At 44.6% G+C, this 26,719-nt stretch overlaps 2 protein-coding genes across 2 annotated transcripts; one reads left to right on the top strand and one right to left on the bottom strand.

Annotated features, from left to right (window-relative positions):
• The first annotated feature begins 7,251 nt into the window (after positions 1-7,251).
• Positions 7,252-10,989, top strand: LOC139052268 (uncharacterized). Its single transcript, XM_070529349.1, has 7 exons — positions 7,252-7,466; positions 8,170-8,341; positions 8,628-8,663; positions 9,234-9,389; positions 9,445-9,504; positions 9,580-9,627; positions 9,688-10,989. The coding sequence occupies exons 1-7, from the start codon at positions 7,322-7,324 to the stop codon at positions 9,929-9,931; spliced, it is 861 nt and encodes a 286-aa protein (XP_070385450.1). The 5' UTR covers positions 7,252-7,321; the 3' UTR covers positions 9,932-10,989.
• Positions 9,229-15,558, bottom strand: LOC139052267 (uncharacterized). The gene is made up of 8 exons (XM_070529348.1): positions 15,362-15,558; positions 15,167-15,292; positions 14,866-15,025; positions 12,872-13,035; positions 12,157-12,365; positions 11,668-12,049; positions 10,984-11,083; positions 9,229-9,367 (listed from the first exon to the last, which is right to left on the bottom strand). The coding sequence occupies exons 1-7, from the start codon at positions 15,556-15,558 to the stop codon at positions 10,987-10,989; spliced, it is 1,335 nt and encodes a 444-aa protein (XP_070385449.1). The 3' UTR covers positions 9,229-9,367; positions 10,984-10,986.
• Positions 15,559-26,719: the final 11,161 nt, after the last annotated feature.

Below are 26,719 nucleotides of genomic sequence, written 5' to 3'. Positions count from 1 at the left end.
GCCCGCACCCACATGTACCTACTGACCCGCATTTTTTCTTGCTTCAGTATCAGCATCCCCCTTAATAGTAGCAGTCGCCTCTTCTGCTCGGTAGTAAGCGGCCGACCCTCCTTTTTATATGTGAAGTTGTAAACAAGCGGCGGCTTCTCAGCATGCGGAAGGTACATAGTCGCAGTTTCGCACACAATATTGCTGCTTGAAATTAAGCTTGATAAGTACACTTCGGAAAGAAATGTCGCTGTCTAATTACACTCAGGTTATTTTTATTGTAGTGTTCTGTAAGTTTAAGGGCATATTATATATGCGGTAACAGAGACAATGTCGTTGAGAGTTATGTTGTCTGTCAACCCGGAAAACGCGGCGCGAAAGCGCCGCTCCTTTTTTTTCGTACGGGTGCTCGCGCGTCGGCGGCAACGCGGGCGTTTGCCGCCCATCGCGTTTTTCGCTCGCGAAAAACGCGCCATGCGGTTCCAGCTTAAGTGTGAAGGACAGATCACGTGGGAAGTGGGAAACCGGCAATCGACCATTGATTACTGTCTGATGACAGAAGGAATTCATGATAAGTTGAGAGAAATGGTCATCGATGAGGAAGGGTTTAGCAGCATAGGGAGTGACCATAAACGCATCATTTTGAAAAAGGGATATGTAGTTGGGAAAGAGAGCAACGAAAGCAAAATGGCCAGTCCAAATTTGAACGCTGAACAAATAGCAAATATAGTCACTAGAGTGGAGGAAGAAATTGGCAAGTCGCCAAGTAAGGGGTGGGAATATGGTGAGCTTCTAAGTGTAGTAACGACAGAAATACGGAAAGAGAAACAACATGTTCATTGGAAAGGAAAAAACAAACCGAAAAGCTGGTGGAACAAGGAGATACGAGAAGCGATCGCCGAACGACAGAAAGCATCTCGAGAGCACAGGCAGGCAAAGAAGGCGCAGTTGCCACAGGATGGAGTAACCAGTAAATGGGAAATATACCGGGAGAAAAAGTCTAAGGTTCAAATACTGGTGCAAGCAAAATTAAAAGGTGAAAGTGAAAGTTGGTTGTCAGAAATACGTGAGAAAAAGAAGGCCGCACCTAGAATATTTTGGAATCACATAAAATTATTAGGCAGGAAGTCAACAACAATACAACAACATATCCTAGACGAAGATGAAAACAGACTGGAAGGAGAAGCAGCAATAAATTACATCCAAAAAGTAACAGTCGAATCTTTCCAAGGCAAGGACGAGGTTGTATTTGAAGAAAAAAAGAGCATGAAAGAGACCCAAGGGGGAAAGGAGCTAGTGCTTACAAATTTAAACTGGAAGAAAGCGGAAGAGAAAATTCCTAAGCGCACAGCCACAGGGCTAGACGAGGTTCCCGTTAGGCTGATAAATGAACTGGGACCAAAAAGTAAGGAAGCTCTCGTGAAAGCAGTTGAAAAAACTTTAAAAGATAGACGAATACCAGACAGTTGGCGACAAAGTAGAATGAATTTAATATATAAAGGTAAGGGGGAGAAAGACAGAATTCACTCGTATAGACCGTTGACCATTACATCGGTAATATACAGGCTAGCAATGCAGGCAATCAAATTAAAGCTTCAAGCATGGGCAGAAAATAATGGCATTTTGGGAGAGCTTCAGAATGGCTTTAGAATAGGTAGGCGTTTGGATGATAACTTGTTTGTTCTTACTCAGTGTATTGAAATATCAAAAGCAGAAAGCAGACCGTTGTATGTGGCCTTTTTGGACATTACAGGAGCATACGACAACGTAGACCGCAACATTTTGTGGGATATTCTGGAAGGGGAAGGCTTAGGTAACGATTTTATACAGCTTTTGAGAGAGATTTACCTAGAAAATACTGTTTGCGTTGAATGGGAAGGGATGAGGAGCGCGGAGAAAGTTCATATCAACAAGGGACTGAGGCAGGGGTGCCCTTTATCCCCGCTGCTGTTTATGATGTACATGGTGAGGATGGAGAGGGCGCTAGAGGGAAGCAATATCGGGTTTAATCTCTCATACAAACAGGCAGGTACAGTAATAGAGCAGCAACTCCCAGGTTTATTTTATGCGGACGACATTGTGTTGCTCGCAAACAAGCAAAGTGATTTGCAACGTCTGGCTAATATCTGTGGACAGGAAGGCAACAATTTAGGTTTGAAATTTAGTGTTAGAAAATCAGGTGTATTCAATGAAAACAGTGAACAGACAGTGGAGATACAGGGCCAAGAAATACCTCGGGTAACAGAATATAAATACCTTGGTATATGGATAAACGAAGGCAACGGATATATGAAAACACAGGAAAAAACCATATCAGTCAAAGGAAAGAGAAATGCAGCCATAATGAAGCACAGAGCGCTATGGGGATACAATAAGTACGAGGTCCTCCGAGGTATGTGGAAAGGGGTAATGGTTCCAGGACTTACTTTTGGAAATGCGGTTGTTTGCTTTAAATCAGGGGTACAATCAGGACTCGACGGGAACCAAAGGTCAGTGGGTCGCCTCGCATTGGGCGCTCACGGGAAGACTACAAATGAAGCTGTGCAAGGGGATATGGTCTGGACTAGCTTTGAAGTGAGGGAAGCTCGCAGTAAAATTGTGTATGAAGAACGGCTGAGGAATATGGAGGAAAGTAAATGGGCTGGGAGAGTGTTCAGGTATCTGTACAGGCAAAACATTGATCCACAGTGGAGGAAAAGAACTAGGAAGCTTACCAGCAAGTATGCGGCCTGTGGGGTGGGCAACACAGCAACAAAGAAGGTCAAGCGGAAAGTCAGAGAGGCTGAATTAATCTCATGGGTGGCGGCAATGGAAAAGAAACCTGCCATGAGTAACTACTTAAGAGGAAAAAACGAAATTAGGAAAGAAACCATTTATGATAACTCAAAGGGAAGCTCATTACTTTTCGAAGCGAGATCGGGATGCCTTAGAACACGCACCTATAAAGCGAGATATAAGAAGGAAGAAGAAGCATGTGCTTGCTGCGGTAAAGCTAGGGAAACGACGGAGCATATTTTATTAGAATGTGAAGACGTCTATCCAGCGTTCGATTTAGGCACCACTGGCCTCCTTGAAGCCCTTGGGTTCAGCGGGAGCAGTGGTAAAGCCCGTGGGTATAGCAAACAGGTCCGCAATAGACATCAGTAGAGGCGATTGGAGGATTGGTGGAAGAAAAGTAGGGAAACGACAAAGGACGGAGACGTACAAAAGCAGAGTTCGCAATAGGGTATCAGAAAATTTGGACGTGGTAGTTCATAGTGTTTTTTTTTTCATTGGTTAACCTAGGTAGAATATTAGGCAGCATAGTAGCAAGAGCTTGGTGGCGCAAGCCACCGCCCCGTTCCAAAGGGGACGCTCATAACATCCATCCATCGTGCAGACTGCGCGTGTCGTCTGCTTCGCATATCAGTTTCGCAGTTGTTGCGTCGGTTTCTGTGTTTGCGTTTTCAGTGTTATTACAGCGTTGCGTGTTTGTGCTTGGTGTTGTCAGAGTGAGTGCGTGGTTGTTATGTTCGTGTGCCTGTCATTGCGAGAACTATGCGGCGGCGGTGAAAAAATGCCGAAGCTATAGAGACAGTGCAAGGAGACAGACAGACAGACAAAGAACTTTATTAATGGTCCTGAGGAACCGGCGTTAGGGTACCCCCCTTTTCAGGGAGTCCCCGTAGCCGTCGCGGGCCGCACCCACGTCGGGGTCGGAAGATCGTGGTCCTCCGCCCTGTCGCAGGCCCTCTGGACAGCCCGTAGTTGCTCTGAGAGGTCGCCGCTCTTAAGGGCTGCCTCCCAGTCGGTTAGAGCGGTTAGCGATGAGCTGCGTAACGCAGGGCATTGCCAGAGCATATGGGACAAGGAGCAGTACGCCTCCCCACAGTCTGGACAGTGGGGTTCTACGTTAGGCGCGAAGTGACTGAATCTGCCCCTGGAGGGAAATGACCCCGTCTGAAGCATGCGAAACGCCGACGATTGTGGTCTATTAAGTTTAGGGTGTGGTAGCGGAAAGGCCCGCCGAGCAAGTTGATAATGTGTCAAGACTTCGTGGAAGGTGAGAAGCGAATCCCTATACAGCCCTAAGTCGCCGCCCGTGAGTCCACCTGAACCGCCGCGGTGTGTAAGACCTCGCGCACAGTCATGGGCCAACTCATTGGCGTTAACAAGCTCAGAGTGTACATTGATTCCCATATGGGCCGGGAACCATGTGATGCTATGAAAACCAGCAGCCCCCTCGCTGCCGAGGATGGCCGCCGCCTCCTTTGAGATCGAGCCGGAGGCGAAAGCTCGGGCCGGCACCAACTGCTGCGGTTTGTGAAAAACAGTTCGAAAACATGTAAGCTTAGTCGAGCGCGCGTTCTCTATCACCGTGAGTGACGTTGTCCACGAGATACCCCGCGATAAAATACGCCCACGGTGGAGGTATTCTTCCATCGTGACCGCGCCTGAAACCCTAAGCTATACCCACGATATTTCCTGAGTTTGCTAAGCATTCAGCTTACTTTTCCTGAGTACCAGGGGAAAAAAAAGAAGAAAAAACTAGCAGTAGTGCTTTGATCTACTGTACTGCAGGTTATGTTGCACGATAGATTACTGCCCAAAATTCTTCACCACATTGTGCAGGCTTCCTTTGCGTAAGTAAAGCTGAAGCTAGTACAGACGCTGCTTCATTATTGCACTTCCCATTTTGACAATGGAGGCCTTGCTTGTCTATCTTAGCCAGACGTCAACCGCTGTGAAGGCCGGGGAAGATGCTTTTACTGTGTTCTTCAGCAAAAACAAGTTACATGTAGCGAGTATAGCTGATTTTTCAGGTCAGCTGCAGACAGCTGGCCTTTCCTCAACCAGGGTGCCCAGAGCATGAAAAACCAGCTTTTGACAGCAGTTGCAAAGTTCTTTGTTTTCTTGAGGTTTCGTTTTTTTTTTGTAAAAGGCATCAACAAAGAGAGGGAAGCGCAAAGGCAACGGCAGAAGCTCCTGAAACTGCGTCACTGCGCGATCTATTCATGTATGTGTGCATTATATATCTCATCTAGGGCTGTCTTATATGCCTGCGATTGACTGTTGTTACGCATGAATAAAATCTTTGTTACGCTTAAATGAAATATCTGTTTCCTATTTTTGTTCACGTATATCAGACATAAAAAGAAATCTGCGCGTATTTACCAGGTATAAAAAAAATGTGTAGTACACGGAACACCATGTGCAGTCCATTTTACATGCATTTTTTTTTGCTTATTATCCTATCCTCGGGGCCCAATGGGAATTATGAGAAGATGAGTACATGGTTTACAAACCATCAAAAACATTCAAACCTATGAAGACAACGATAACATTGTACTCAGAAATAGCAGCAAATAAAATAAAAAGAAAGAACACAGAAATTCAAGTCATTTCAAAAGATGATCGGTTACAGCGGTTTTGAATGGTTATGCATTAATATGACATCAATAGAACAGTAACGTAACCTTAGAATTCCTTTACTTTATTAGAATGAAAAATGTAACCTGAAACATACCCTTAAAAAATTACGCTGCCATATCATCGCTATAATAAAAAAACAAGTGTCCTTTGCTATCCCCGAAGATATACACGTACGAAGGCGAAAGCCTTGTAAAGCCTACTCTAATTCACTCTAATCCTTAATTAATACACCTTAATCCCTCTAATTCAGCCTTATCGCCTTAATCCAATCACTATAATGAATAATTGAATTTGCTAATCATTTAGCATCTCCTATACACGGCTGGACATGCTTTGGTTCGTTTCTGGCCTTCCTTGGATCGTGTGATATGTTCTGTACCTCGCAACACGGCCTTGGAACATGGAGATCAAGGCATTTACCTTAGAAATTACGTTTTCTCTTCGCCAGCATAGAAACACATCAGGTTCCCCGCTCGAAGCCCAGCTGAACTAGCACACGCTTTTCACGCAAGCGACAAGCGCTAGAGAAGCCTGTAGTAATCGAAACAAACCCTGATTTATAAATCAGCTGCCCACATTTGAACTGTGCTGCTGCTATAGCTTAATAAAAAGAAAAAGCGCTTGCCGATGCTGTGGAAACACGACGGGCTACGAAGACCGGATGGTGCCGCGGCACCCACCTGCACTGCAGTGTCCCTAGTGGCAGCCGCCGGCATTTGGTGCCACCCGAGAGGCCGCGGACGGCACACTAGCCAGTATATTCTAGGCACTATAGGAAACATGCGTTTGCCCGCAGGCCGGCTGAGGCCGGTGAACAATAAAAGGCAGCATCCACGTGACCCTGCGTTCCCGGATGTCGGTTCCCTAAGTTGGCTTCCAACTGTCCCTATGGGGCCACTGAATACCTAGTGTGTCACGTGATTGGGGAGGTTTCTTCCCTGTATTACTGCTAGCGTGTGCAATGGTAGGGTGTCTAGATCTAGACACCATAGCAATGGCGCAGAAACCACGTTCTTCTAAACGCCGCCTCTCCGCTTCGGAATGGCGCACGTCTGTGATCGAGCTGCCATCGGCGATGACGATCGTCGCTGCGAACTTTGCAGCAAACTATTCATACAGAGGAAGAACATGCTGCAACACATCAGGAACGTTCACAGAATGGCCGTGGATGTCAAGAAATTGATGAAATGCGACGTATGTGGCACTTCCCTGCCTACCATGGAGAAGTATTCGGTGCACCAGATCGCTGCGCACAACTTCGAGGCTGACTACGTGCACCTGTGTTCCGGAACAATAAGGGTGAGGAACAGTTTTATTAAGTTTATTCTCAGTCATCGTGAGCAAATGACGTTTACACGCAATATTATATGTCGGACTTTTTTAAATTTCTTGTTGCGCAGTGTGCCTCCAAAAGCAGTTGTTTATACCTTGCGGGCCTTTGTTTTTTTCTTTCTCCATCTGTTTCGCGAAGAGCAGCTTTTGCGCAGGTGCCTAATTTATTTCCTTGGGGTATGTTGAAGTTTGTATCCTCGTTAAATATAATTTGTTTGTTTATCCATCTATATATAGTATAGTCATGTGGGCGCGCTCCCAGCGATGCGCTACATGACATACGTTTGGCATGGTCTGCTTTCCTGCCCAGCAAGTGGAGTGAAATTTGACGTTTGCACATCCTTTTTCTTTTTTTTTTAAGCGACAGGAGTAAGGCTGCGTTCACACTAGGTCTCGGAGCAGGCGGAAGCGGAAAAAACTTGACAAAATCCGCCCGCCTAGGCGGAAAAACGGGCGGAAAACCAGGCGGCGAAAAAATCGGTCTCGGACCGATTTTTTCGCCCAGGCGAAGCGGAAAGACGGAGCGGATTGCTTTACCGGAAGCTGCAATCGCGTGTAAACATCCGGTCGAGAACTTGCGGTCGTAAACATGGCACCGAAAGTGTCGGCTGCTATGCTCATCGACGCCGTCAAAAGCCACCCCGTGCTCTATGACAAGACCCACCATCTGTACAAAGACACGCACCACAAGAATGATATTTGGGCGAAGATAGCCGAAGAGCTGGGAGTAAGCAGTAAGTACTCGCACATTTTCTCTCGCTACGCTGGTGGTGCTTTGTGGGTATAGTTTCGGAAGTAACTTATGCCGAGAATGCTTGATCAGCGCCGCTGTTAGGAGCAAGTGCGCGCCGTGCTTTCGTCTCATTTCCTTTACTTGCCATTGTAATACTTACTGGTTTATTTTGCGCCAAAAGCTGAAGCAACGCATGCAGAAACCGTGTCTACAGCTCCTAGCACCGTGTGGACTGTAACGCATAGGGTCGAATGGGTATATCACTGTTTATGTCGCCGCACCGCAAGCCAAGAATCCTGGCAAGTAAATCCAAAACATCGAATGTAGGCATGCTGAACTTGTGCAGTTGCTATATGCAAAAATTTCGAATGAATAAATGAGGTGCATGTTGCATGCACGCTCAGTCTGTGCCGCGAGCGCAACCGAACAAAGGTGACACTATATGCCGTTTTCTTTTTTTTTTTGTTAAGCAAATGGCACTCCAGCCAAATTCCACTTTGTACATGCAAATTCAGCCATTGTGTTTTATAACAGCTGCTCAGGTGACAGCATGTGGTCCTAAAGAATACGGCTATGCATTCGCAAACAGTTCTCTCTTTTGCCACTACCCTTTGCACGGCAAAAAGTCTTGCCTTGATCACGGCATGTGTAGGTGGTTCACATTTGCTGGTGGCCTGTCATTTAAAATTGCAACTGTTGCGCAGGTGCATTATGCCAGAAGAAGTTTAAGAACCTCAAGGACACCTTCACAAAAACAAAAAATCAGATAAAGGATTCGATGAAAAGTGGCGCTGGTGCCCATGACGTGCCCCTCGTGAAGTGGAAGCACTTCGAAGCAATGACGGGCATAATGGAAGCTGTTTATCAGGAGCCAATGTAAGTCCTGTCTGTGTAGTCACAAACTTGCCTTGGAAGTTGTGTTTGCATGGTCAGCTGGGTTGTTGAGAGTAAGATAAGTTACCATGCAGCATCATTTGATTTTATTTATTTGAAGGGTTGTTAGTGGCTTGCTGTTACCTTTCTGGTATACTTGGCAAGCATGACGTTGTTCATAATATTCACCTCTGCTGCATTTTTTACTTGCTGCTTCTGCGAGCAGGAACTGCAAGGGTATCTGGTTTAACTGTTCTTCAGTGCCTTATTGCATATTTTACTTTTCTAGCTTGTGCAGCAACCTCGAATTTGGCTCCTTTGATGGGTAAGTGAATGACTGACATGCATATTTGTAACATCTCTACAGTCTGTAGCGCATGCTAATTCACATATTCTTCAAACTCCATGACAACGCTCGCTGCTAGGCTGGCCCATAGTTGGTGACAACTTCAGCGTCAACCAGAAGGACACATCGTTAATGTGGCAGTATTTTGTAGGTATGACTTTTTTCTGATCATTAGTGGGCCTGATTGGAAGAAGGGCAACACAGGCCAAATAGCTAGGATCCATATGTCTATCGCGAAGTACTACATTAAACTACCAATTTGAAACAGTGGGTAATCTAGGAATGCATAAGTTAAAGCTACATGTGTTGTGAACATTAAAATGTTTCAAATCCTCACGGTACTTTGCCTATGTAAAAGATTCAGTGGCTTGTGCATAAATTGCCACCTCCGTTTCTTAGATTGTGCATAATAATTCAATGGTAGGGACGGTAATGAGCAAGTTCTGAGAATGTATTTTATTAGTCACTGTTTAAGCACCACACATTGTTAAATTGCACATTGATATCAGTGAGCACCAGCTGCAATTGGTTTAGTTGTTATTTATGCAGAATGATCGTAGCTGACGGCCCAGCAGCAGCCAGTCACGATGTTGAAGATGTACCAGCAACAGGAGATACAGACGACTTCGAAGAGATGGTGGTGCCAGAAAGTTCAGAAAGTGCACCGCATACGGACACACAACCTGCAAGCAAGACAACGGAATGGTAAATGTCATTATGGTATAAAGTTCCCTAAAAAACAGCAAGTTTTTTTTTTCAGGCTGCCTGACAATGCAGAAAGTGATATTGAGCCGGAAGTGGTGCTTGACACAACTGAAACGTATGTAGGACTAGGTGCCCCTGCCCATTTATGTATACATTGCCAAAACTAGCTCACCAACTTATTCCCTTACAGGGTACCAAGACCAAGAAAAGTGGCAAAGACATCCAAAAATCCCCAGCGGTAATGTAGGAATTGGTTTTGTGATAGTCAACAGTAGTGGAGACATCCTTTCCTTTGCAGCCCCGATGGCAGTGTTCCCTCCAATGCGGCAGTTGCTGCCGCATGCCTTGACCACCTGAAGGCAGTTGGAAAAGAGCGCCGACAAAAAGAGGAGACCCAGGACACTGTCTACCATTTCTGCATGGCAGCTGCTGGATTTTTACGGTCACTGCCACCTGATGACCAATTTGACTGTATGTGTTCCATGCAAGCCATCATTCAAGAAAAAGTAATGGAAGTGAGGGCTCGGAGGAGCGAAAAATAGTCCTGAAAACATAGCTGCGTGGTATAATGTACATACACTGTTTTTTTTCTCTGATATTTATCTGTGATATTTAAGTGCCATTGCGTGTTTGTCATCCACTTCTTACACAGTTGACTCCCATGTCGCTACCTATGCCAGCGCTCCCATACTGCCCCTTCCTCTGCAAAGGCGCTGAGTGGTCTGTGACTGTACATACAAACATGGATCTCAAATTCTTTGCCTCAACATATTGTGAAATGAAAATACATATAGAGCTGTGCTCAAATTTTACATTACTGATTATCGTAATTTTCAGAATATTTCCAGCTATTACTATGTCAGGTATTTAAGTTCTGGGCATTGTCTTGTTTTGAGATTCCACACTCATACTCAACAATCATTACCTAGCAGCCCTGTGGCCAGTTTTAGTCACATTCCTTTTTTTTTTCTGATAACATGTCGTATCCCAGAGCCTATAGTGCCTCGAACAAGTCCTCTATGGCAGAAAGTTAGTATCCGTCTCTTTCCCCTAGTACTATATGTGATACTTAAGCTCTTGTGCAAATAACGATAAGGGCATGGCGTGTTCAACTCATCCTGCACTGCACAGAACTATACAGTACAAAGTTTTTACCTGTGATACGTATTTATTGAAAATATTAGTGCTATTTAAGGCCTTGTCCAGGACAGTAAAAATAAGGGTTTGTTGTTCTTTGATCTCGATGCGTGGTGTACAGAACTGCACAGTACAATCTGCCAATTTTAAGATTGGTGTACCAAGTCTTTAGATGTGATAGTTAAGCTCATCTAAAGTTGTGAAGTAAGTGTTTGGAAAGCTCAGAACTGTGCGGTACATTTAGTACCCGTTTTTTATCCTTTTGATATAAATTGTACACTCACGATCGTGGAAAAAAGGGCTAGTCATGCTGTGCACAGAGCTGCACAGCCTAGTGTTTGTATCCAGCTTTTCCTTGAAAGCGCCTTTTCTAAGCTGCACTATGTTTTTAATCAGAGTACTGTTTGCAATACGGTCACATGTATACAAGAAAGATTTATTGCAAATAAAGACTTACTTTCTATCTGGCAGTATCGATGATGCTGTCTTGCCAGGGGACCCTGCCATCATCGGAAATGAAGTACAGGCAAAGCTTGTCCCTCACAGCATAGGCTTGCCTAAACAAAAGTAAATAGGCAAGTGGCACAGTTAGACAACAGAAGTGGGTGCAGAAAATGTACTACGCTAAGTTTATAATACAGTATATCGTTTTCTGTCAAGCATTAAAATAAAAAGTGATATTTGGGCTTAATCTGCCATTTAAATACTCAGAGATAATCACAAGGTTTAGAATGCTGGGCCAGAACAAAGTACCTAATATGGCTTGTATACTATATCAGCAATGTATATGTTTCCAGATTGCTTTGTGCAAGACGCTGTACTGCAAAGCCAGAATTTTATAAATTGTTATTGAGAGTCCTTTATTTTAATGTGTCAGAATATGAATGTCTTGGAGAACACAATACTTTTGGCTAAAAGATAGTCTTCCAGCAAAGTAGGTTCGAACTACAAGTAGATAACAGATAAAAACAGCTGTTGCTAGAAAATGATTGCACCTGCAGCCAGAAATGCTTTTTAAGCGAATGGGCTATTCAGCTCGCACATTATTTTTCAGTATGAGATATGCTTATGCACAAATCCATAAAAAAAGACAACGCTCTGCAACACAGATGCAAGAGATCGTTTGTCAAACTAGAAATACCTGGTTGAGTGAAAGCCCGTAGACTGCAATGCAGACAAAGCATCTCTGCTGCCTTCTTCAGCTCTCCAGCTGCCTTCAGTCACTTGCCCTTGCCAATCCTCACAGTCAGCTGTTCCTGGTGGACAGTAAACAGCTCGAGACCCAGGCGATTCATGAAGTAAAAAATTGTGTAGCGCTACACAAGCACACACAATTCTGTTCACATTATCGTCCTTTGCTTTAAATGGCCGTCGAAGAATTCGCCATCTTTGTGCCATAATGCCAAAAGCATTCTCCACCACTCTTCGAGCTCGGCTAAGTCTGTAGTTGAAAATTCTTCTCTGATGTCTCTCTTCAAATGTCTGACTTGCATCAGATGTGTCGGCAAACAGTGGTTGAAGGGCTGTAACAATGTACAAGATAAACTTGATGTAAAAAAATTACAGAAAAGCAATGTGCCACTACAAGAACACACAGCACAAATGGCATAAAAAGACTATTGTATCTTACTTTTGCGAGAATAAGGTCTCATCATAAAGGTCTTCAGAGGGAAAGCCTCATCTCCAACAAAAAAATAGGGCATCTTGCCAATGCTGCCAATCTCGGAGTCCTCAGGAATTCCAATTTGATTTGCCAAAATCAACGCCTGGAACTTGCTGCGTGCAAACACGCCACCATCCGACTCACTGCCGAAGTGCCCAATTTCGACATACAGGAACCTAAGGAAGTACACAAAACATTTTATATTAGAAGAAAATGCATGTACAAGTGTTGTCATTCGGTATATTTCAATATGTTCAAATGAATATATGGGTCAAACCTCCCATCAGTTTTATCTTGTAACATTCATCTCTTTTCTTTCAAGGAATAGCTAATGACGACGAGATTAACGTAGCGTAATCTGACTTTTGTGTTGTATCTAACCGATGCATGAAATGGTTAATGGATATAAACACTAAAGATTTAAGTCCGAAGTCGTGTAGATCAAGAACCACTAATAGCCCACTTCCTTATTATCTTACCATTCACTTAGAATCTGGTAATTCTTAGTACACTAGGAGTAACTTGGTAACTAGGAGTCCACATCATGGCTAATCTAACTTGGTTACTATATACCAAATACAATATTACCAATGTTAACCACATGCTTGGCTATTTATGCTCTAACTTCCCTACTGCGCTTCCTTTCTTAAATTAATGGCTGAACAACGCAAATCATCCGTACCTGTAACTTGCATCACTTATCGCAAGCAATGACTTGCTGAAACTACTTTTGTAGTTCCTGTTTAAGGTTCCTGATTTGGCGGGGCACTCAATGACCACGTGTTTGCCATCAATGGCTCCAATACAATGAGGCAAGTGCCACTTCTCTTCAAACTCGTTTGCAACCTAATGAAAAAAGCAGAATGAAACACCACTGAGCGAAATCCTCATTATAAAACAGTAAAATCTCAGCCATTTGTGCAAAGCCTCAAGCCACACAATCTGAGGTAAATGTCGCTTTATAGTTTTGCTTTTACCTATGCAATACTAACTGTGCAGAACACACAGCCCATACTGAGTGTTGCAATTCACAGTCTGTGATTGAACTTTTACATGTTCAAGAACCCCAGGTTGTCCAGGTTAACTTGGAGTCCATTACATCGTAACTCATAATGAGAACATGGTTTTGGCACATAAAGCCCCAGCATACAACATATAGTGCTACACTTATTGTTTCTTACATTCCGACTGCATGTACAGAACCTAAAGTAGGTACTGAGTAACAGTATGTGAAGCTCTTCAAACTTACATTGCTGAGCACATGCAAATCTCCGGGTTGCAATGCGTTATTACTCAATATCTGTGTCTCTATAGGAAATTGTGTCTTCTAGTTTTGCTTACTGCAGAAACGGAGGCTTTCAGTGCTGTTCCTAATGCCTTAGTTATACAACTGCAGTAGTCTAATCTGCTTTAATACAGTTTGAATTTGATTAAATAAGAAGCAAAATTAGGAAAGTACATACCTGTGTGTTTAACAAGATGCAAAATTTCAATCTATGTGTACTTATTTCATTTGGAAAAATCGAACCTTCTGAGCTGATGTATGAAGTGTGAATTCAGCTTCGCGATTTCTCCAAAACAGTAGCGTCTCCTCTACTACACTCACGTTCCCGAGCGCAGGGTAGGAATCTTTGTTGGGAACAGGTGAAACATCTTCGCTGAAGAAGTGCACAATGTGACATATGTACACTGAGAAGGGCAGAAAAGATGAGCACCCGTGTTGTCTGCCAACTTGTTTTGTCTAACTCCTGGGTATGTGTGTTAATTTGCTCGACGCTTCTAGCAAATAAATTTATAACTTGTGCAAAAATTAACATGCATTTTCATTGCGATTTTGACTTCAACCTTCATTTTGTAAATAATCAAGTAGGAAGCACTAGCCATGGCCAGTGTATGGTGACAGATTTTGTCATTTTCATCAGTTTTTTGCAATACAAAAAATGCATGCTATCATTTGGCATTTGAAGCTGTTTGGGCATGCGTGAATACTGGATCTTCAGTTCAAAGTGAATAGTGATTTAGGAGGAATATTTTCGAATCTAACGTATGTTGTGCGAAGTCGCGGCAAACTCCAATGAATTAGTAAACTTTTTTATTTACCAAGAATAATTTGGGAGTTACGAAGTGAAACTGCTGTTTACTACTTCTGTGGAAGAATGAGATCCAAATTTGGGCCAGTAGAACTTGTTAAGGAAATGTCGAAGGTATAAAGAGGTTAGTTATAGCAAGACATGATTCATCTGCGTCTATGCACGCAAGAAGCTAATAAAAGGAACGCGAGAGTAAAACAGTGCACAAATTAAAAATAGAGACTTGAAATGACTAGAGGAAGTGTAAACACGAGATAGTGCGGCACAGAGGTTTTATTTTGGTTAGACGTCTCGGCTACAATTATTAGACGTATCCGCCTTTGTGGTGCTACCGTTGACGGCGCACGCCTCGCACGTAAACAAACTCATGCCGATCCGTTACAATAATCCTGCCCATTCTTGATGTGCTTCACGGCACGACATTATGCTTCGCTGCACGACAAAACTGTACTGCGACAAAGGTTAATGAAAGGCGCCGATCATGACACTTTGTAAAAATGAATACTAATGTTTCTTTAGAAGCGAATATCTATTAACACAATATTCGAATATTCGCAAAGCCCAATTGTTTGGATATTCTACTTACCTTCAGCCACTCAGCTGCCGATGACGGACATTTTACATAAATGGGGCCAATGACCTCCCAGATGGCTTGGCAGACCTCGGCAATTATCTTGCAGGCGGTCGACCGTCCAGCCAGGAAATTAAATGACGAGGTCCTTATCGTTTCGCCAGCTGCTAAAAATCTAACGGAAGAAAAACAAACACACGTACGCCTAGCTTTTAGTGAACCCATAACTCTTACTTCGTATGCACGAAGACACCGCACAGGTGCACAAATTCGAAACCATCGTGCAATCGAAACACGGACATGACAGTGTGCTTACCTCACAGCCAAAGCTAGGCGGTGGTCTGGCGGAATGGCCTTGCGGAGCTTGGTATCCGCTTTTCTTATTCTAGGCCCCACCAGTTCCAAAAGTCGATCAAAAGTTCGCGGCGGCATCCTTAAATAGCTAGCAAAAAAAGAAAGCACAGTGTGAGCTTTCAACAAGACGAAACAACGAACTGTCAACAGTACTTACTCGCGGTAGTATTCAACGTCGCGTGATCTGAGGTGCGGCAACAAAGCGTTAGCGTGGCCCAACATCTCTCGCTTCTGCAAAGCTGGACGAACCCACCATCGCCGCTTCCGAGGTGGCCGCTTTTTCCGTTCTTCATTGTCCATGTACAGAAGGCAACTGGCCAGAAGTATCATGGTGACTTCCTCTTCCTCGTCCATTGCGCTGACTAAACTAAAGCTGCAGACGACAGACGCAGTTGCGCGAAACTAGCTTTTAGTAACTGATGGGTGAATGAATGAACGTATGTCTTGAAATAGCGTGATGAACAGTGCCACCACGCGGACAAACGTACGCAAGCTAGATGGATGTGGGCGAAAGCGGAAGTGGTTTCCGCTGCAGTGGCGAAACAAATGTGAACGTTTTGTACATGCGCGGAAAAGATTTTCCGGCCGCTTTGGCTTTTCCGCCCGCTTGCCGTTTCCCAAGTGTGAACGTAGCCTAAGCTGTTCTGCGTTCTGACGTTGCTCTGTGCCACATGCGTGCATGGCCTAGTCTTCGCCTCAATGCACGTTGCAATGCGGCAGAGACGCAGAACCGGAACCATACTTGAATTTGCGGATGTCGCCGGGATGGTTTCCCAGCGTATTGTTGGCAAACTCTTTAGTAGTACAGTTCATAGAATAGAGCGAAATGTGACGCTCGCACACCCCCCCCCCTTCTTTTTTTTTCCTTAAAGGGGTGGAGACATCAAAATTTTCGTTCATGCGTTTGTTGATTCAAACGTTGCGTCATGCTTCAGGGAGCACGATACACACAGCGGGATTCATACATATCCGATAAATAATTTAATAAGAGCATTATTACACTGAGCGATTTCGGTTTCGGTTTCGGGGCTCCGGGGGATGCTATGACGTCACAGAGGAGGAAACGCAACATGGCTTGGTCACGTGGGCCACAAAAAATAGTGACGTAAAACTATGCTGCGTCGTCTGCTCGCGCATACGCGTGCTCTGCCAGCAGAGTTCAACTGGCGATTCGAAGTGCATGTCGCGATTATTAAAATTATTGCGAAGAGCGACAACAACGGTAAGAAAATATTGCGGCTTGTGAGAGTCGGTGATTCATTCCGAAGCGCCGTAAGCTTTAGTTTCGAAGTGAACCGGAAAAGGCTTAGCCACGATATCGGCAGCGCCGAACGATCAGAGGCGGTGAAGCTGCCGTCGGTGCACAGAGTGACCACTCCTCCGACGCTGATTGCCCGCTTCGCCGTACGGCTGCCGCACAAATGGGTCCCGGGCCCGTGCACTCTACGGCTAGGAAATCTCGCCGTTCGCGAGCAAAACCGCCGTCGCACGGGGGCCCGCGAACGGCAAACGGCGTGCGGCGAGTTTCCGTGCCGGTAACGTGGACGGGCCTTCACATTGAGAAAGGCCAAGCGAAAGAGAGACCGCTCCGAGCTGCCGAACTATGCGACTATGTGAGGAGAGAAGCGGACAACACGAACGCCGCATATCCTGGTCCCTTTCGGAGTCGGCCGGCTACTGTTTTACACTCAAACGTGCAAAGGCCCGTCGGCACGGCGACTCGCTGCACGCAGTTTGCCATTCGCGGGCCGCCGTGCGGCGTTCGTGTTGTCCACTTCTCTCCTCCTGTGTCCGTGTCTGCACGCCTTACCCCTTCTTTGCATTAAGAAAGGATATATATATGCCTGTAGCTCCGTCATAGTGGAGGCTATGCTCGGTCACTCGGCTCAGCAGGCTCCGTAATCGGCATTTCATCGCTACTCATCATACGTCACGTTTTTGTGCCGGTGTGCTATGACGTCAACATTTTCGTTCCTCCTCTGTGACGTAGTAGCTGCCGCGCTAGCGATGGGTCTCGACTACGAGAAGGAGTTTTTAATGACTTTTTGGAGCTGAATTAAAATTATTTTGAAATGTTTGCAGCGTCCGATACCTCGTTCTGGGTGTCCTTGCATATGGAAGCAGCCTACAACATGCTTTTTATAGCCTCAAAATCTGGTGTCCCAACCCCTTTAAACGAGAGGAGGTAGTTGCTCTGCGTTCTGACGTTGCTCTGCGCTACTTGCGTGCGTGGTGCAGTCTTCGCCTCAGTGCAGGCCGCAATACGTCCGAATGCAGACGACGTATGTCCAGGACCACACTTGCAAATGCGGCTGTCAGCGGCTTGGTCTCCCGGCGTACTTTGGGAAAATTCTTTAGTAGTACCACAGTCCTTCAACTGAAGGACTCCGGTTATAGATTTCATAAAACAGAGCGAAATTTGACGCACGCGCAATCCTTTTTTCTTTGAGAAGAGTGTGTTAGGAGGCTACTTGATAAGACAACTTTTTGTGAACTTAAACTGCGCTTGGGAAAAGGTACCAACGTAGAAGAAGACAGGACGAACGCAGACTAGCAACTGGTTTATTGAAATCACACATATTGCTGCCTCTTCGAACCAGGCGCATGCCCAAGCCAGATCATAAACGCGTGACGATGGAACACTCCCTCGCCAAGCCCCTATCTACAGTAAAAAATCAAGCTCTTCTTGAAAAGAAGGAGCTTCTCAAGAAGAAACTGAGAGAAGGGATTCACACTGTTCTGGGGCGTAGCTTGCACCACGTGCTCTCAGTTAGTCTTTGTCTTATCGTAACAGCACTGCTGTGAATGTACAGTCTGATTCAATATTGAGGAAGGAGTGAGCATAGATCATGCTTAAGTTTCATATTTGTTTCTTATTAAAACAAAACTAATATGATAAATTTTTTGAAGTTATGGCGCACTGCATATTTGTATTTCAATTTTAACAGAAATTTGAGCAATATCAAGGGTGAACTCATGACACAGTCGAGTTGAAAAATAGCTACATTAGCCCATGTCCAAAGCCTTCAAAGTGATTATTTTTGTTTGAATCTCTCCCCCCAAAGTGCTTGTCACTATCTAATGCTATTTTGTGCTTTTATTACAGAATTTCATGAATGGAAAGCAGAAGAAGAGGGTAGCCAAAACTGCTGGTTTATTATGCCCAGGGACCCCAAAAAGCTGGCCAGTGGAGAGTCAAGGATCCACTATTACTGTAATAGATCAGGCAAGGCAAGGAAAAAGGAAGGTCATAGTGACCGTCGGGAGAAAAGTCAGGGGAGCTGTAGGTCTGGTAAGATATGTCTTTCATTTATTACCGTCACAATGGACAACACTCAGAGTCCGACACCTGAAAGCACCACCATAAAAGTCAGGTATCAAGGAAACCAATATGGTCATAAACCAGAAATTCAGCACTTTGGAATGAGTGACAAGGAAAAGGCCAGCATAGCAGAGAACCTAGAAAGGGGTGTACCCATGAAAACCATTCTAAAGCGAATAAGAACATCTGTGGCATCCAAGCTGCGGCCAGTGCACTTGGCAGAGTGCTCAACCCTGCATAACATCAAACGGCAGTTTAACATTGCTGCTCCTGAACGTTGTTACACTAATGACGCTGTCAGTGTAGACACGTGGGTGCTTGTGATGAAAGAAAAAGGTGAAAAACTTGTCCACCTGTACAAGGCACAAGGTGCAGTGGACTCAAGTGGTACATTTTCTTCAGCAGACTTTGCTCTTGTTCTGATGACAGAGCCTCAGAAGGAGCTACTTGAAAAATTGGGCCCTGCAGGGGCTGTGTGTCTTGACTCCACACATGGAACTACAGAGTACCAGTTTGAGTTTGAACTACAGAGTACTCTTCTGCTGCTAGATAAAGTAGGATCAGGTGTAGCTATAGCTTATTTCATCTGCAACCGGATGAACAAGCAAACTTTGACAGCATTCTTCAAATATCTGGAGTCGGCCATGGCCAAAAAAGTGGCCGCTAAGACACTGATATCTGATGATGCCTCGCAATTCTACAAAGCATGGTCCAGGGTCATGGGTGCCGCAAAACAGAAACTTCTCTGTGCCTGGCATGTGGATAACAATTGGTGTAAGAAGACACTCGAGTGTGTAGAGAGACAGCTAAAACCACATGTTTACCATAGTGTGTGGCTACTCTTAGAGTTCCTCGTGGAAAAGGCATTTGAAGATTATTTTAAGCAATTCCTTTCTAGTGAGGAAGAAAAACTGAGGGACTTCCTGAAGTACGTCAAAGACCACTATGCAGTTAGGCCGCAAGAGTGGGCCTATCGCTTCAGGACTAGAGCAGCTGTCAACACTAACATGCACCTTGAGAGCAAGCACAGGATGTTAAAGCATACTATGCTGGAGAGAAAACAGAATAAGCATGGTGACAAACTAATTTCTGCCCTCATGGACTTGACAAATCATTTTTTAATGAAAAGGGCTATTCAGATGATGAAAGGGGCAAAGGGTAAGAAGCTGAGAACAATTCAGAAGAACCACAGGTCTGGCAGTGAAATGTCAGCTTCTGCCAAATTAAATGAAGATGGCATATGTACTGTGCCATCTCAGTCTATTAAAGGGCTCTCATATAAAGTGTCAAAAGTGAGAGATGGTGCTTGCTGTCCTTTGAGGTGCAAGGAATGCGCAGTGTGTGTGCAAGCACATTCACTGTGTGGTCATCGCTAATCCAACTAGCAGCAACAAGGCCCATGAGAGCTCACCCAAAGAAGCATGTGAGGCAAGTCGGGCATTGCACATTGTACAGAGTATAACAAAGCTGGAAGCAGCCAAAGCAGTGTCAAGCTCAACACTCTTAAGAGCAAAAATGGACTCAGTCAGACAGGCAATATCAGATGGTGAAGTCTCTGAGGGTGTGGCTGAGAAGGCAAACAATTTGTTTGAGCCAGTTTTCATTCTTGTGGAAAGTGAAAGTGACCCAAAAAGAAAGATGCCAGACCATTCAAATGAACCAGCCAACAAAACAGTTGTGCACCTGTTAAGATTTCACTCTACAAAAAACCCTAGATTGTCGCAGCCATCACTAGCCTTTCAAGGCCCACTGAAGCTCAAAAGGAAGTCCTTAAATAACAGCTTAGGGACAGCAACATAGAAACTGAAGAGATAACCACGTCAGCAGGGCACAATTACTGGTAACAAGCCTCCAGTGCAGTTAGGAAGAGAGAAGTGGTGCAGTAGTGCTGTGCTGTCATGCCTTATTGAAGCAGGTTGAGGGCTCGCATGTTAACAAATCATGACATGTGGTCTCTGATGATTAGCCCGTCTGTTTTTGTCTGTGGTGTGCAGCCATATGTCACAGCTGGATGGTATGTGTGTTAGAGCACGAGAAATGCCTCCATGCTTGTTGTATGAGCTGCTGGTAAGTGTTCTGTGAAAATAGGTACAGACCCAGTGGTCATCTCTGGTATGTGGCAGCTGTTGGATGGTAGTGTGTTAGAGCACGCCTCCATGCTTGTCATATGAGCCGCTGATAAGTATGTCTGTACATAGGAAGCGCATTGGATGGTGTGTAGTGTTTCAGTGTGCAAAAGCCTCCAATGTGTTTTGCTACTTATAAATTTGTGTAAACACTCAGTAGCGCAGTAGTTATGATGTTGCACTGCTGACCTCAAGCCTGCGGGTTAAATCCCAGCAAAGGTGGCTGCATTTCAGTGGTGGTGAAATGAAAAAAAAAGCGTGTAGTTGAATTCAACTGCACATCACAGAACCCAAGGTGGTCAAAATAATACTGAGTCCCGCACTGTGGCATGCCTCATAATTCGATCTAGATGTTGTGTTCCATGTGATGTTCTTTATTGCCCATTTGAATAAACTTTTATTTTTCAGACTACCAAAATAGAGGGTATATGCAGTGGTGTTGTGTGCAGTCTGGATAAGTTGCTCTGGTCATGAGCACTCAATGAAAACTTCTGCATATTTGGCTGCAGCAGACAGTGTCATATTGATTGTAAAGACTATGCAGAAAGCTTTAGGCCACTCTACATATCAGATCAGTTTTATATTGCATCCCTTATGGTGCATCTCTTACTTGAGTAGGCATAATAACAATTGGCAATGCTTCCTTACACATGTAATATTTTTCTTTTTTTCTTTTGGAAGAGCAACCTTAGAAGAATAATCTACAACAGTGCTCCTACCTTCCCTTTCACTGTCTCCCCATTTCTTTTCTACACTTCAACTTCATTCTACGCACTATCTTATTCTCCTCTTCATCCTACATTGACGGTGTGGGAAAGTGAGCTAAGCGTGCATAAAGATTGCTGTGCAGAACTTAATTGCGGCACTGACGAAGACAAATCTTTGTCAAAAGGTTCATTACAGCTACATTCCCCCTCCAAACACTGTTTATCACTTCAAGCCTTCATATTCCTGTGAGCTTTTGTCTTGTTTAACAGTTGTAACAGTCATACTATTTATTACTATCAATAGCCAGCATACATTTAGCACTGCAAAGTGCTGTTTAGAAGACGTGCGAGTTTCTACTTCCCTTATGATAAATACTCCAGACATTCAGTCTCTGTTTTATGAAAATCTTTCAAACATTGCCAGTGATGACCACCACATGGGTTAATGTCGGCATGGGACTGAGGCTTTCCCGCAAAAGGACAGTTATGTTTTGCTCATATCATGTAACTGACAGTTTCTGCTGTAATTTTTGCACTTGTCAACTGCACTGTGAAGAGTTCGTTTCTGTGAATATGTGCTGGCCTGATTCTTCTTGTTCACGCATTTCAGATCTTGTGCTATGAGATGAGGAGGTGTGAAATAAAAACACCGCGTAGATTTCACAATGCCTTTAAGAAACCACGCAAAGCTTGGAGATGAAGCATTACATGCAACTTGAACCAAGTGTCTGGACACAGCAAGTGAAAGTTGTTTTGTCATGAGTGAGGGTGTCGTCGGTGTTACTTGTAACTACCTTTAAATAAAAGTTTGTTTCAAAACAGTGGCTCAACTCTGTGTTCCCCCGGTAAAAAACAAAACCATTGGGATTTGCAATTCTCTTTTTAAACATAATTGACCAATATGAATAAAAAAAACTTGATGAATCAAGATATAAGCTTGCCATACCATGGAAACACTTGAAACTCCTTTTGAGAAGCTTACTCATACACGAACACACTATAGCAATTATTTTCAATCGTATACCCACAATTTGCCTCGTCACCATGTCAAGTTTCAAGGCAGATTTTTTTTAGACTCCAGGAAGCCGTATGCTTAATTCTATCCATTGTTTACTGCATTGCATTTGATTTTCTATAACAAATAAAATCGAATTCTCCATTGATTGCACCGACGCCCACGTTATAATTATATGCTATTATTATTGACTAGTCTTTTAAATATATTCTTGGGGGGTGGGGGCTGCACTGGTGGCGTTCTGCGAATTTGCGCCGCGTGTTTGTGCGGGTAAGCTTAAGCGCAGAATTTTTTTTTGCGCGTTATGAAAACAATGCACTGCAGGTATTTTAATTAATGCAACGAGCTGTATGAAATATCAGTCAAGGGGTTGGAAACGTCGGTATAGAGAATCCCGACTATTTTCTTTTGCGTGTGTGTATTTGGAGTTGATGCACAGTTTTCTTTATTTACTTATTTTGGCTACATTGCGCCAATTGAAAGAAACGCGCTTCCGCGCGCTTGCCGACTCGATCGCAAGGGGACAGCCTGATCGACATCAATATCAGTAGCAATGGCGGATTTGCGCTTGCCGTGGCGCTTGCAAGGATTTCAATAGTTTTCGCCTTTTAAGTGATGCTTTTGCTATTTTAACGTGTGGAGGTTCATTGTACGTCTGTTTTTTCAAGTTTGGCATGTGTTTTAACACATGTGAAGGTGTAGTCTTTTCTTCTTCAGCGGATATTTGTACAAGACCCCGTTCACCGTCTATCAGGTAAGATGCATGTGTACGTATGCTACACGCAAGCGTAGTGCTTCACACAGTGCACTACAAAGTTAAGCATGAACGGTACACAAAATTCACAAGTTCTAAGTATTGCCAAGAACAACCATTGATTGGCGAAGTTCTCACAAGCGTTGTAGAAGTTGTTGGGCGCGGCAGTGCTGAACGTAGCGTTAGCGGCTTAAATCGTGTTTTTTTACTAGTAACAACGTGTCACTATTTCATATTATTGGCGGCGTCTCCGGGACACCAAATCAGTAACGGGGACACCAGAGCTAGAACCCGGACTGGTCCATGGGTTGGGGCTCGCCGAGGCCTGCGCGTGCTAGTAGTATATCTATGATGCCCGTAGGCTGTGTGTAAGTCGTACTTTCCGAATTTTCTGACGCATTTTAAGATCAGCTGTCCGCTTTCGCGGACAAAGCTGGAGTCAGGGTGGTCCGTGGGTTGGGGCAACATAACCTGCTTCCAGTTTGGGACCGCCCTGCTTCCAGTTTTGATCCCTCCGCTGCCCCTTGGGTACCCTGCCGCCTCCTTGATTATAATCTAATGCTCTCCTGAGGCCTCTGTTTGGCGGTTACATGTGCCCTCCTGGAGCAGTACTTGTAAATGAATTCGATCTATCGTCGCAACGAAAAAAGCGCCCCGCGACTTCTACAACACCAGTCAGAACCTCACCCATTGGTTTACCTATGTGTGGCTGCAAATACCTGAAACTTAATGCCAGTTCAACAGGTTTGTTGGCAAGGGTGTGAGGTCGTTGCTTTGTGTGGAATCGGCCTTTTCTCAATTCTTAAGAATTTAACTGGAATGCACCTGACCAGTGCTGCTCTGTGGTGCTTGCCACCAATCCCTTGGACAGGGAAGACATATGAGAATCCCTGTGCATACACTTTATACGCAGTGGTGTGACCGCTTCCGTTCGGAAACTACCACGTTAGCGATATTGTGAGCGCAATGTGACTTTCCATCATCTTCCTCATCTGTACGTAGTGTGTGTCGCTTCTTCCTCGCCATAGCTCTAGCTCGGCAAGAATAAAGCGGTTCCTTAGAAGTGGTGAAGGTGCTGGAGTTCTGCATACCAAGGACTTATAAGGTAACAGTGTTTGTGCCTTTAATATGTCGCATTCAATCATTTTGAGACGTGGTGGTGTTCATGCGTTAGCACAGTGCAAGGACATCCACAATGTAAGAGGTACATGATTCTCTAATTGTATACTCTCTCCGGGTCTTTCTCACAACCTCAGCACAAGTAGTGGGAGCATCAAAAAAACTGACAAAGCTGGTGCATGAATGTTGCCCAGTCAGAAAGATCTGGCTCATGGATCAAAGCCAATTTTTTTTTTACATTGTAGAGGCAGACGGGCATGCTGTGAAGTTTCTAAGAACTGTCCCACCATTGGTGACTCTGTTGTACATTTATCAAACCACTTGATTCTCACCAAGCTCAAGCTATGGTGACAAAGACGCGCCACATGCTTTGCAGTCACATATTGCACTCGCAATACAACTGTTATGCCAGTTTGCCAAAATGAGCATGCACAGTAGTGACGAATTCACTATGCGTGCACAGGGATTTGGCTTTCCTGTCCTATGGGCTGTTGGCAAGCATCACAATGCTACACTCGTCAGGTACACCTCAGCTTTCAGTATGTTTGCATTCGGTTGCATGAACATGGAGGGAGTGTGTTCGCTGTAATCAGTACCACACATTTTGCTAATGTAGGCTCAAGTGGCTTTCCCATGCCTCCACTAAATAGTCTGAATACTTCCATGTATGATAGAATGATGAGCAATTAAGCTCCAGACATGCAGCAGTCTTTACACCACTGCAAGGCAGAAGCAGCCTTCTCACCATGTTCACGCTCAAATAAATCCCATTATTAAGGCATTTTGTGGGCCTCCCAAACCGCCTGCACCACCTGAATGATGTCACTTGTTGTTGCACCTGGCTGTTCATTTCATTTGGCATCCTCTGTTCGCACATTTTCACTTCCAATAATTCAAGAAAATTGCAGGGCTGGTTCGCAATCTTTCCTGTTTTCTTTATTTTTTTGGCCTTGTAAAACTGAGAAACGATAATGAAAAAAAGAAACAAAGGCTGCCTTCCTGTTCACCAGTGAAAGCATTGTTGCTTAGAAAGAGGCGCAGAAAAAGATGTATATGCGTGTCGGACAGCCTGCACAAGGTTTTATCTTTGTCTCTTCAAACATCGCGTACCTGCGTCAGTGGACTCGCTGTACTGTAGCATTACCCCTGGCAGCGGAAGCACTGTCCCAGAGCTCTAAAGAGTCATCAGAAGCGCAGTGCTAAACCTTCATCCTTGAAATGTGAAGAACGTCACTGGACAGGACGAGAGATGATAAGGTGAGACTGATTGGGGCAATGTTGTGGTGATGGGTGCCACCTGGTTGAGCGCACAGTATGGTCCCCTGTCCTGAGAAAAGCTTTTCAGGGAGCCCTACACAGTGGAAAGGGGACCAGAGAAGTACAAGCGCACCAGGGGAGAAATGAAAGTCGCATTGTGAAGCATGGTACTGTCATTTCTGGTTGCTTCATGACGCAGTAATGATAGTCGCAGCACAATATCTTCAATTTATTCTGGCAACTCACGATATGCAAGTGAATGCTGCTCACTCTGATCATGTGGCTGCGTTTCAGTGCTTGGATATCTAAAGCCACGTTGCAAAATGCACAAGAGATTTATAATCGACTTCGTATACACAGAAAATACAAGAACAGTTCTAATAGCACTAAAAAGACAGAGCATTCATGGCGTCGTTCAAGCTCAGTGTCCTTGAGCGTGCACAAGAACTAGTCTAACTGGCCTGTGTGGTCAACGATTTGTATCGCGCCACCAAAGCAACAGCGAAAGGCTGGACCCTTTAAATACGCCGAGCCGCCTGCAACCGTTGGAAAACGCCTAGGAGGCCCCAATAGCAATAAGACCTTATCATTTGTGCAGGCATTTTCGCCTTCTTACCCACGGCTTGTACAACACCCTGATGTCTGCTTAGTCTCCACAGTGTTGTCTCCCTTCAGCAAGTGGGACGATTAAGCTTTGTGTGTGCATTCGTTCTTTCTCTTCGTCCTCGGCAGGGAAGATGTCAGCGTTGTGTGCGTGTGTGTGTGTGTGTGTATGTGCATGTCAGTGCCTTTCCTTCTACTGAGCCAGTGGGGGTTCGAAAATTCGTTGAACACTTCCATGTATCGAGCGGCAGCCGCCAGCGTGGAGAGTGTTTTCTCTCTCCTTCTCTTGAGCAAGGGTATTCCAAACACTATAGAGGACGTCTTCGCTAATGGACTTCAGCCTTCAGTTTTTGAGCAAACTAGCATGTCTGTCACTCACCATCGGGAAACTTGCCGAGTTGACCACTCCGTAACAATGTGAAGTAAACATTCATTTCTACTCGTTGCATTGTTGCCGTATCTCCTGCCTGGCCCCCTCAGGACTCATGAGCCGCTGCAAAATGCAGTCAGCGGCACGATCCGACAACCAATGGTAAGCTCCAGACCACCAAGCCCACGCTACTTCCACAGTCTTGGGTTCCCATCTTTAATACGGAGCAGCAGCAAAAAAAG

This window comes from Dermacentor albipictus, unplaced genomic scaffold (genome assembly GCF_038994185.2).
Source record: "Dermacentor albipictus isolate Rhodes 1998 colony unplaced genomic scaffold, USDA_Dalb.pri_finalv2 scaffold_21, whole genome shotgun sequence".
NCBI classification, from domain to species: domain Eukaryota; kingdom Metazoa; phylum Arthropoda; class Arachnida; order Ixodida; family Ixodidae; genus Dermacentor; species Dermacentor albipictus.
This window is presented reverse-complemented; position numbering and strand designations above follow the sequence as displayed.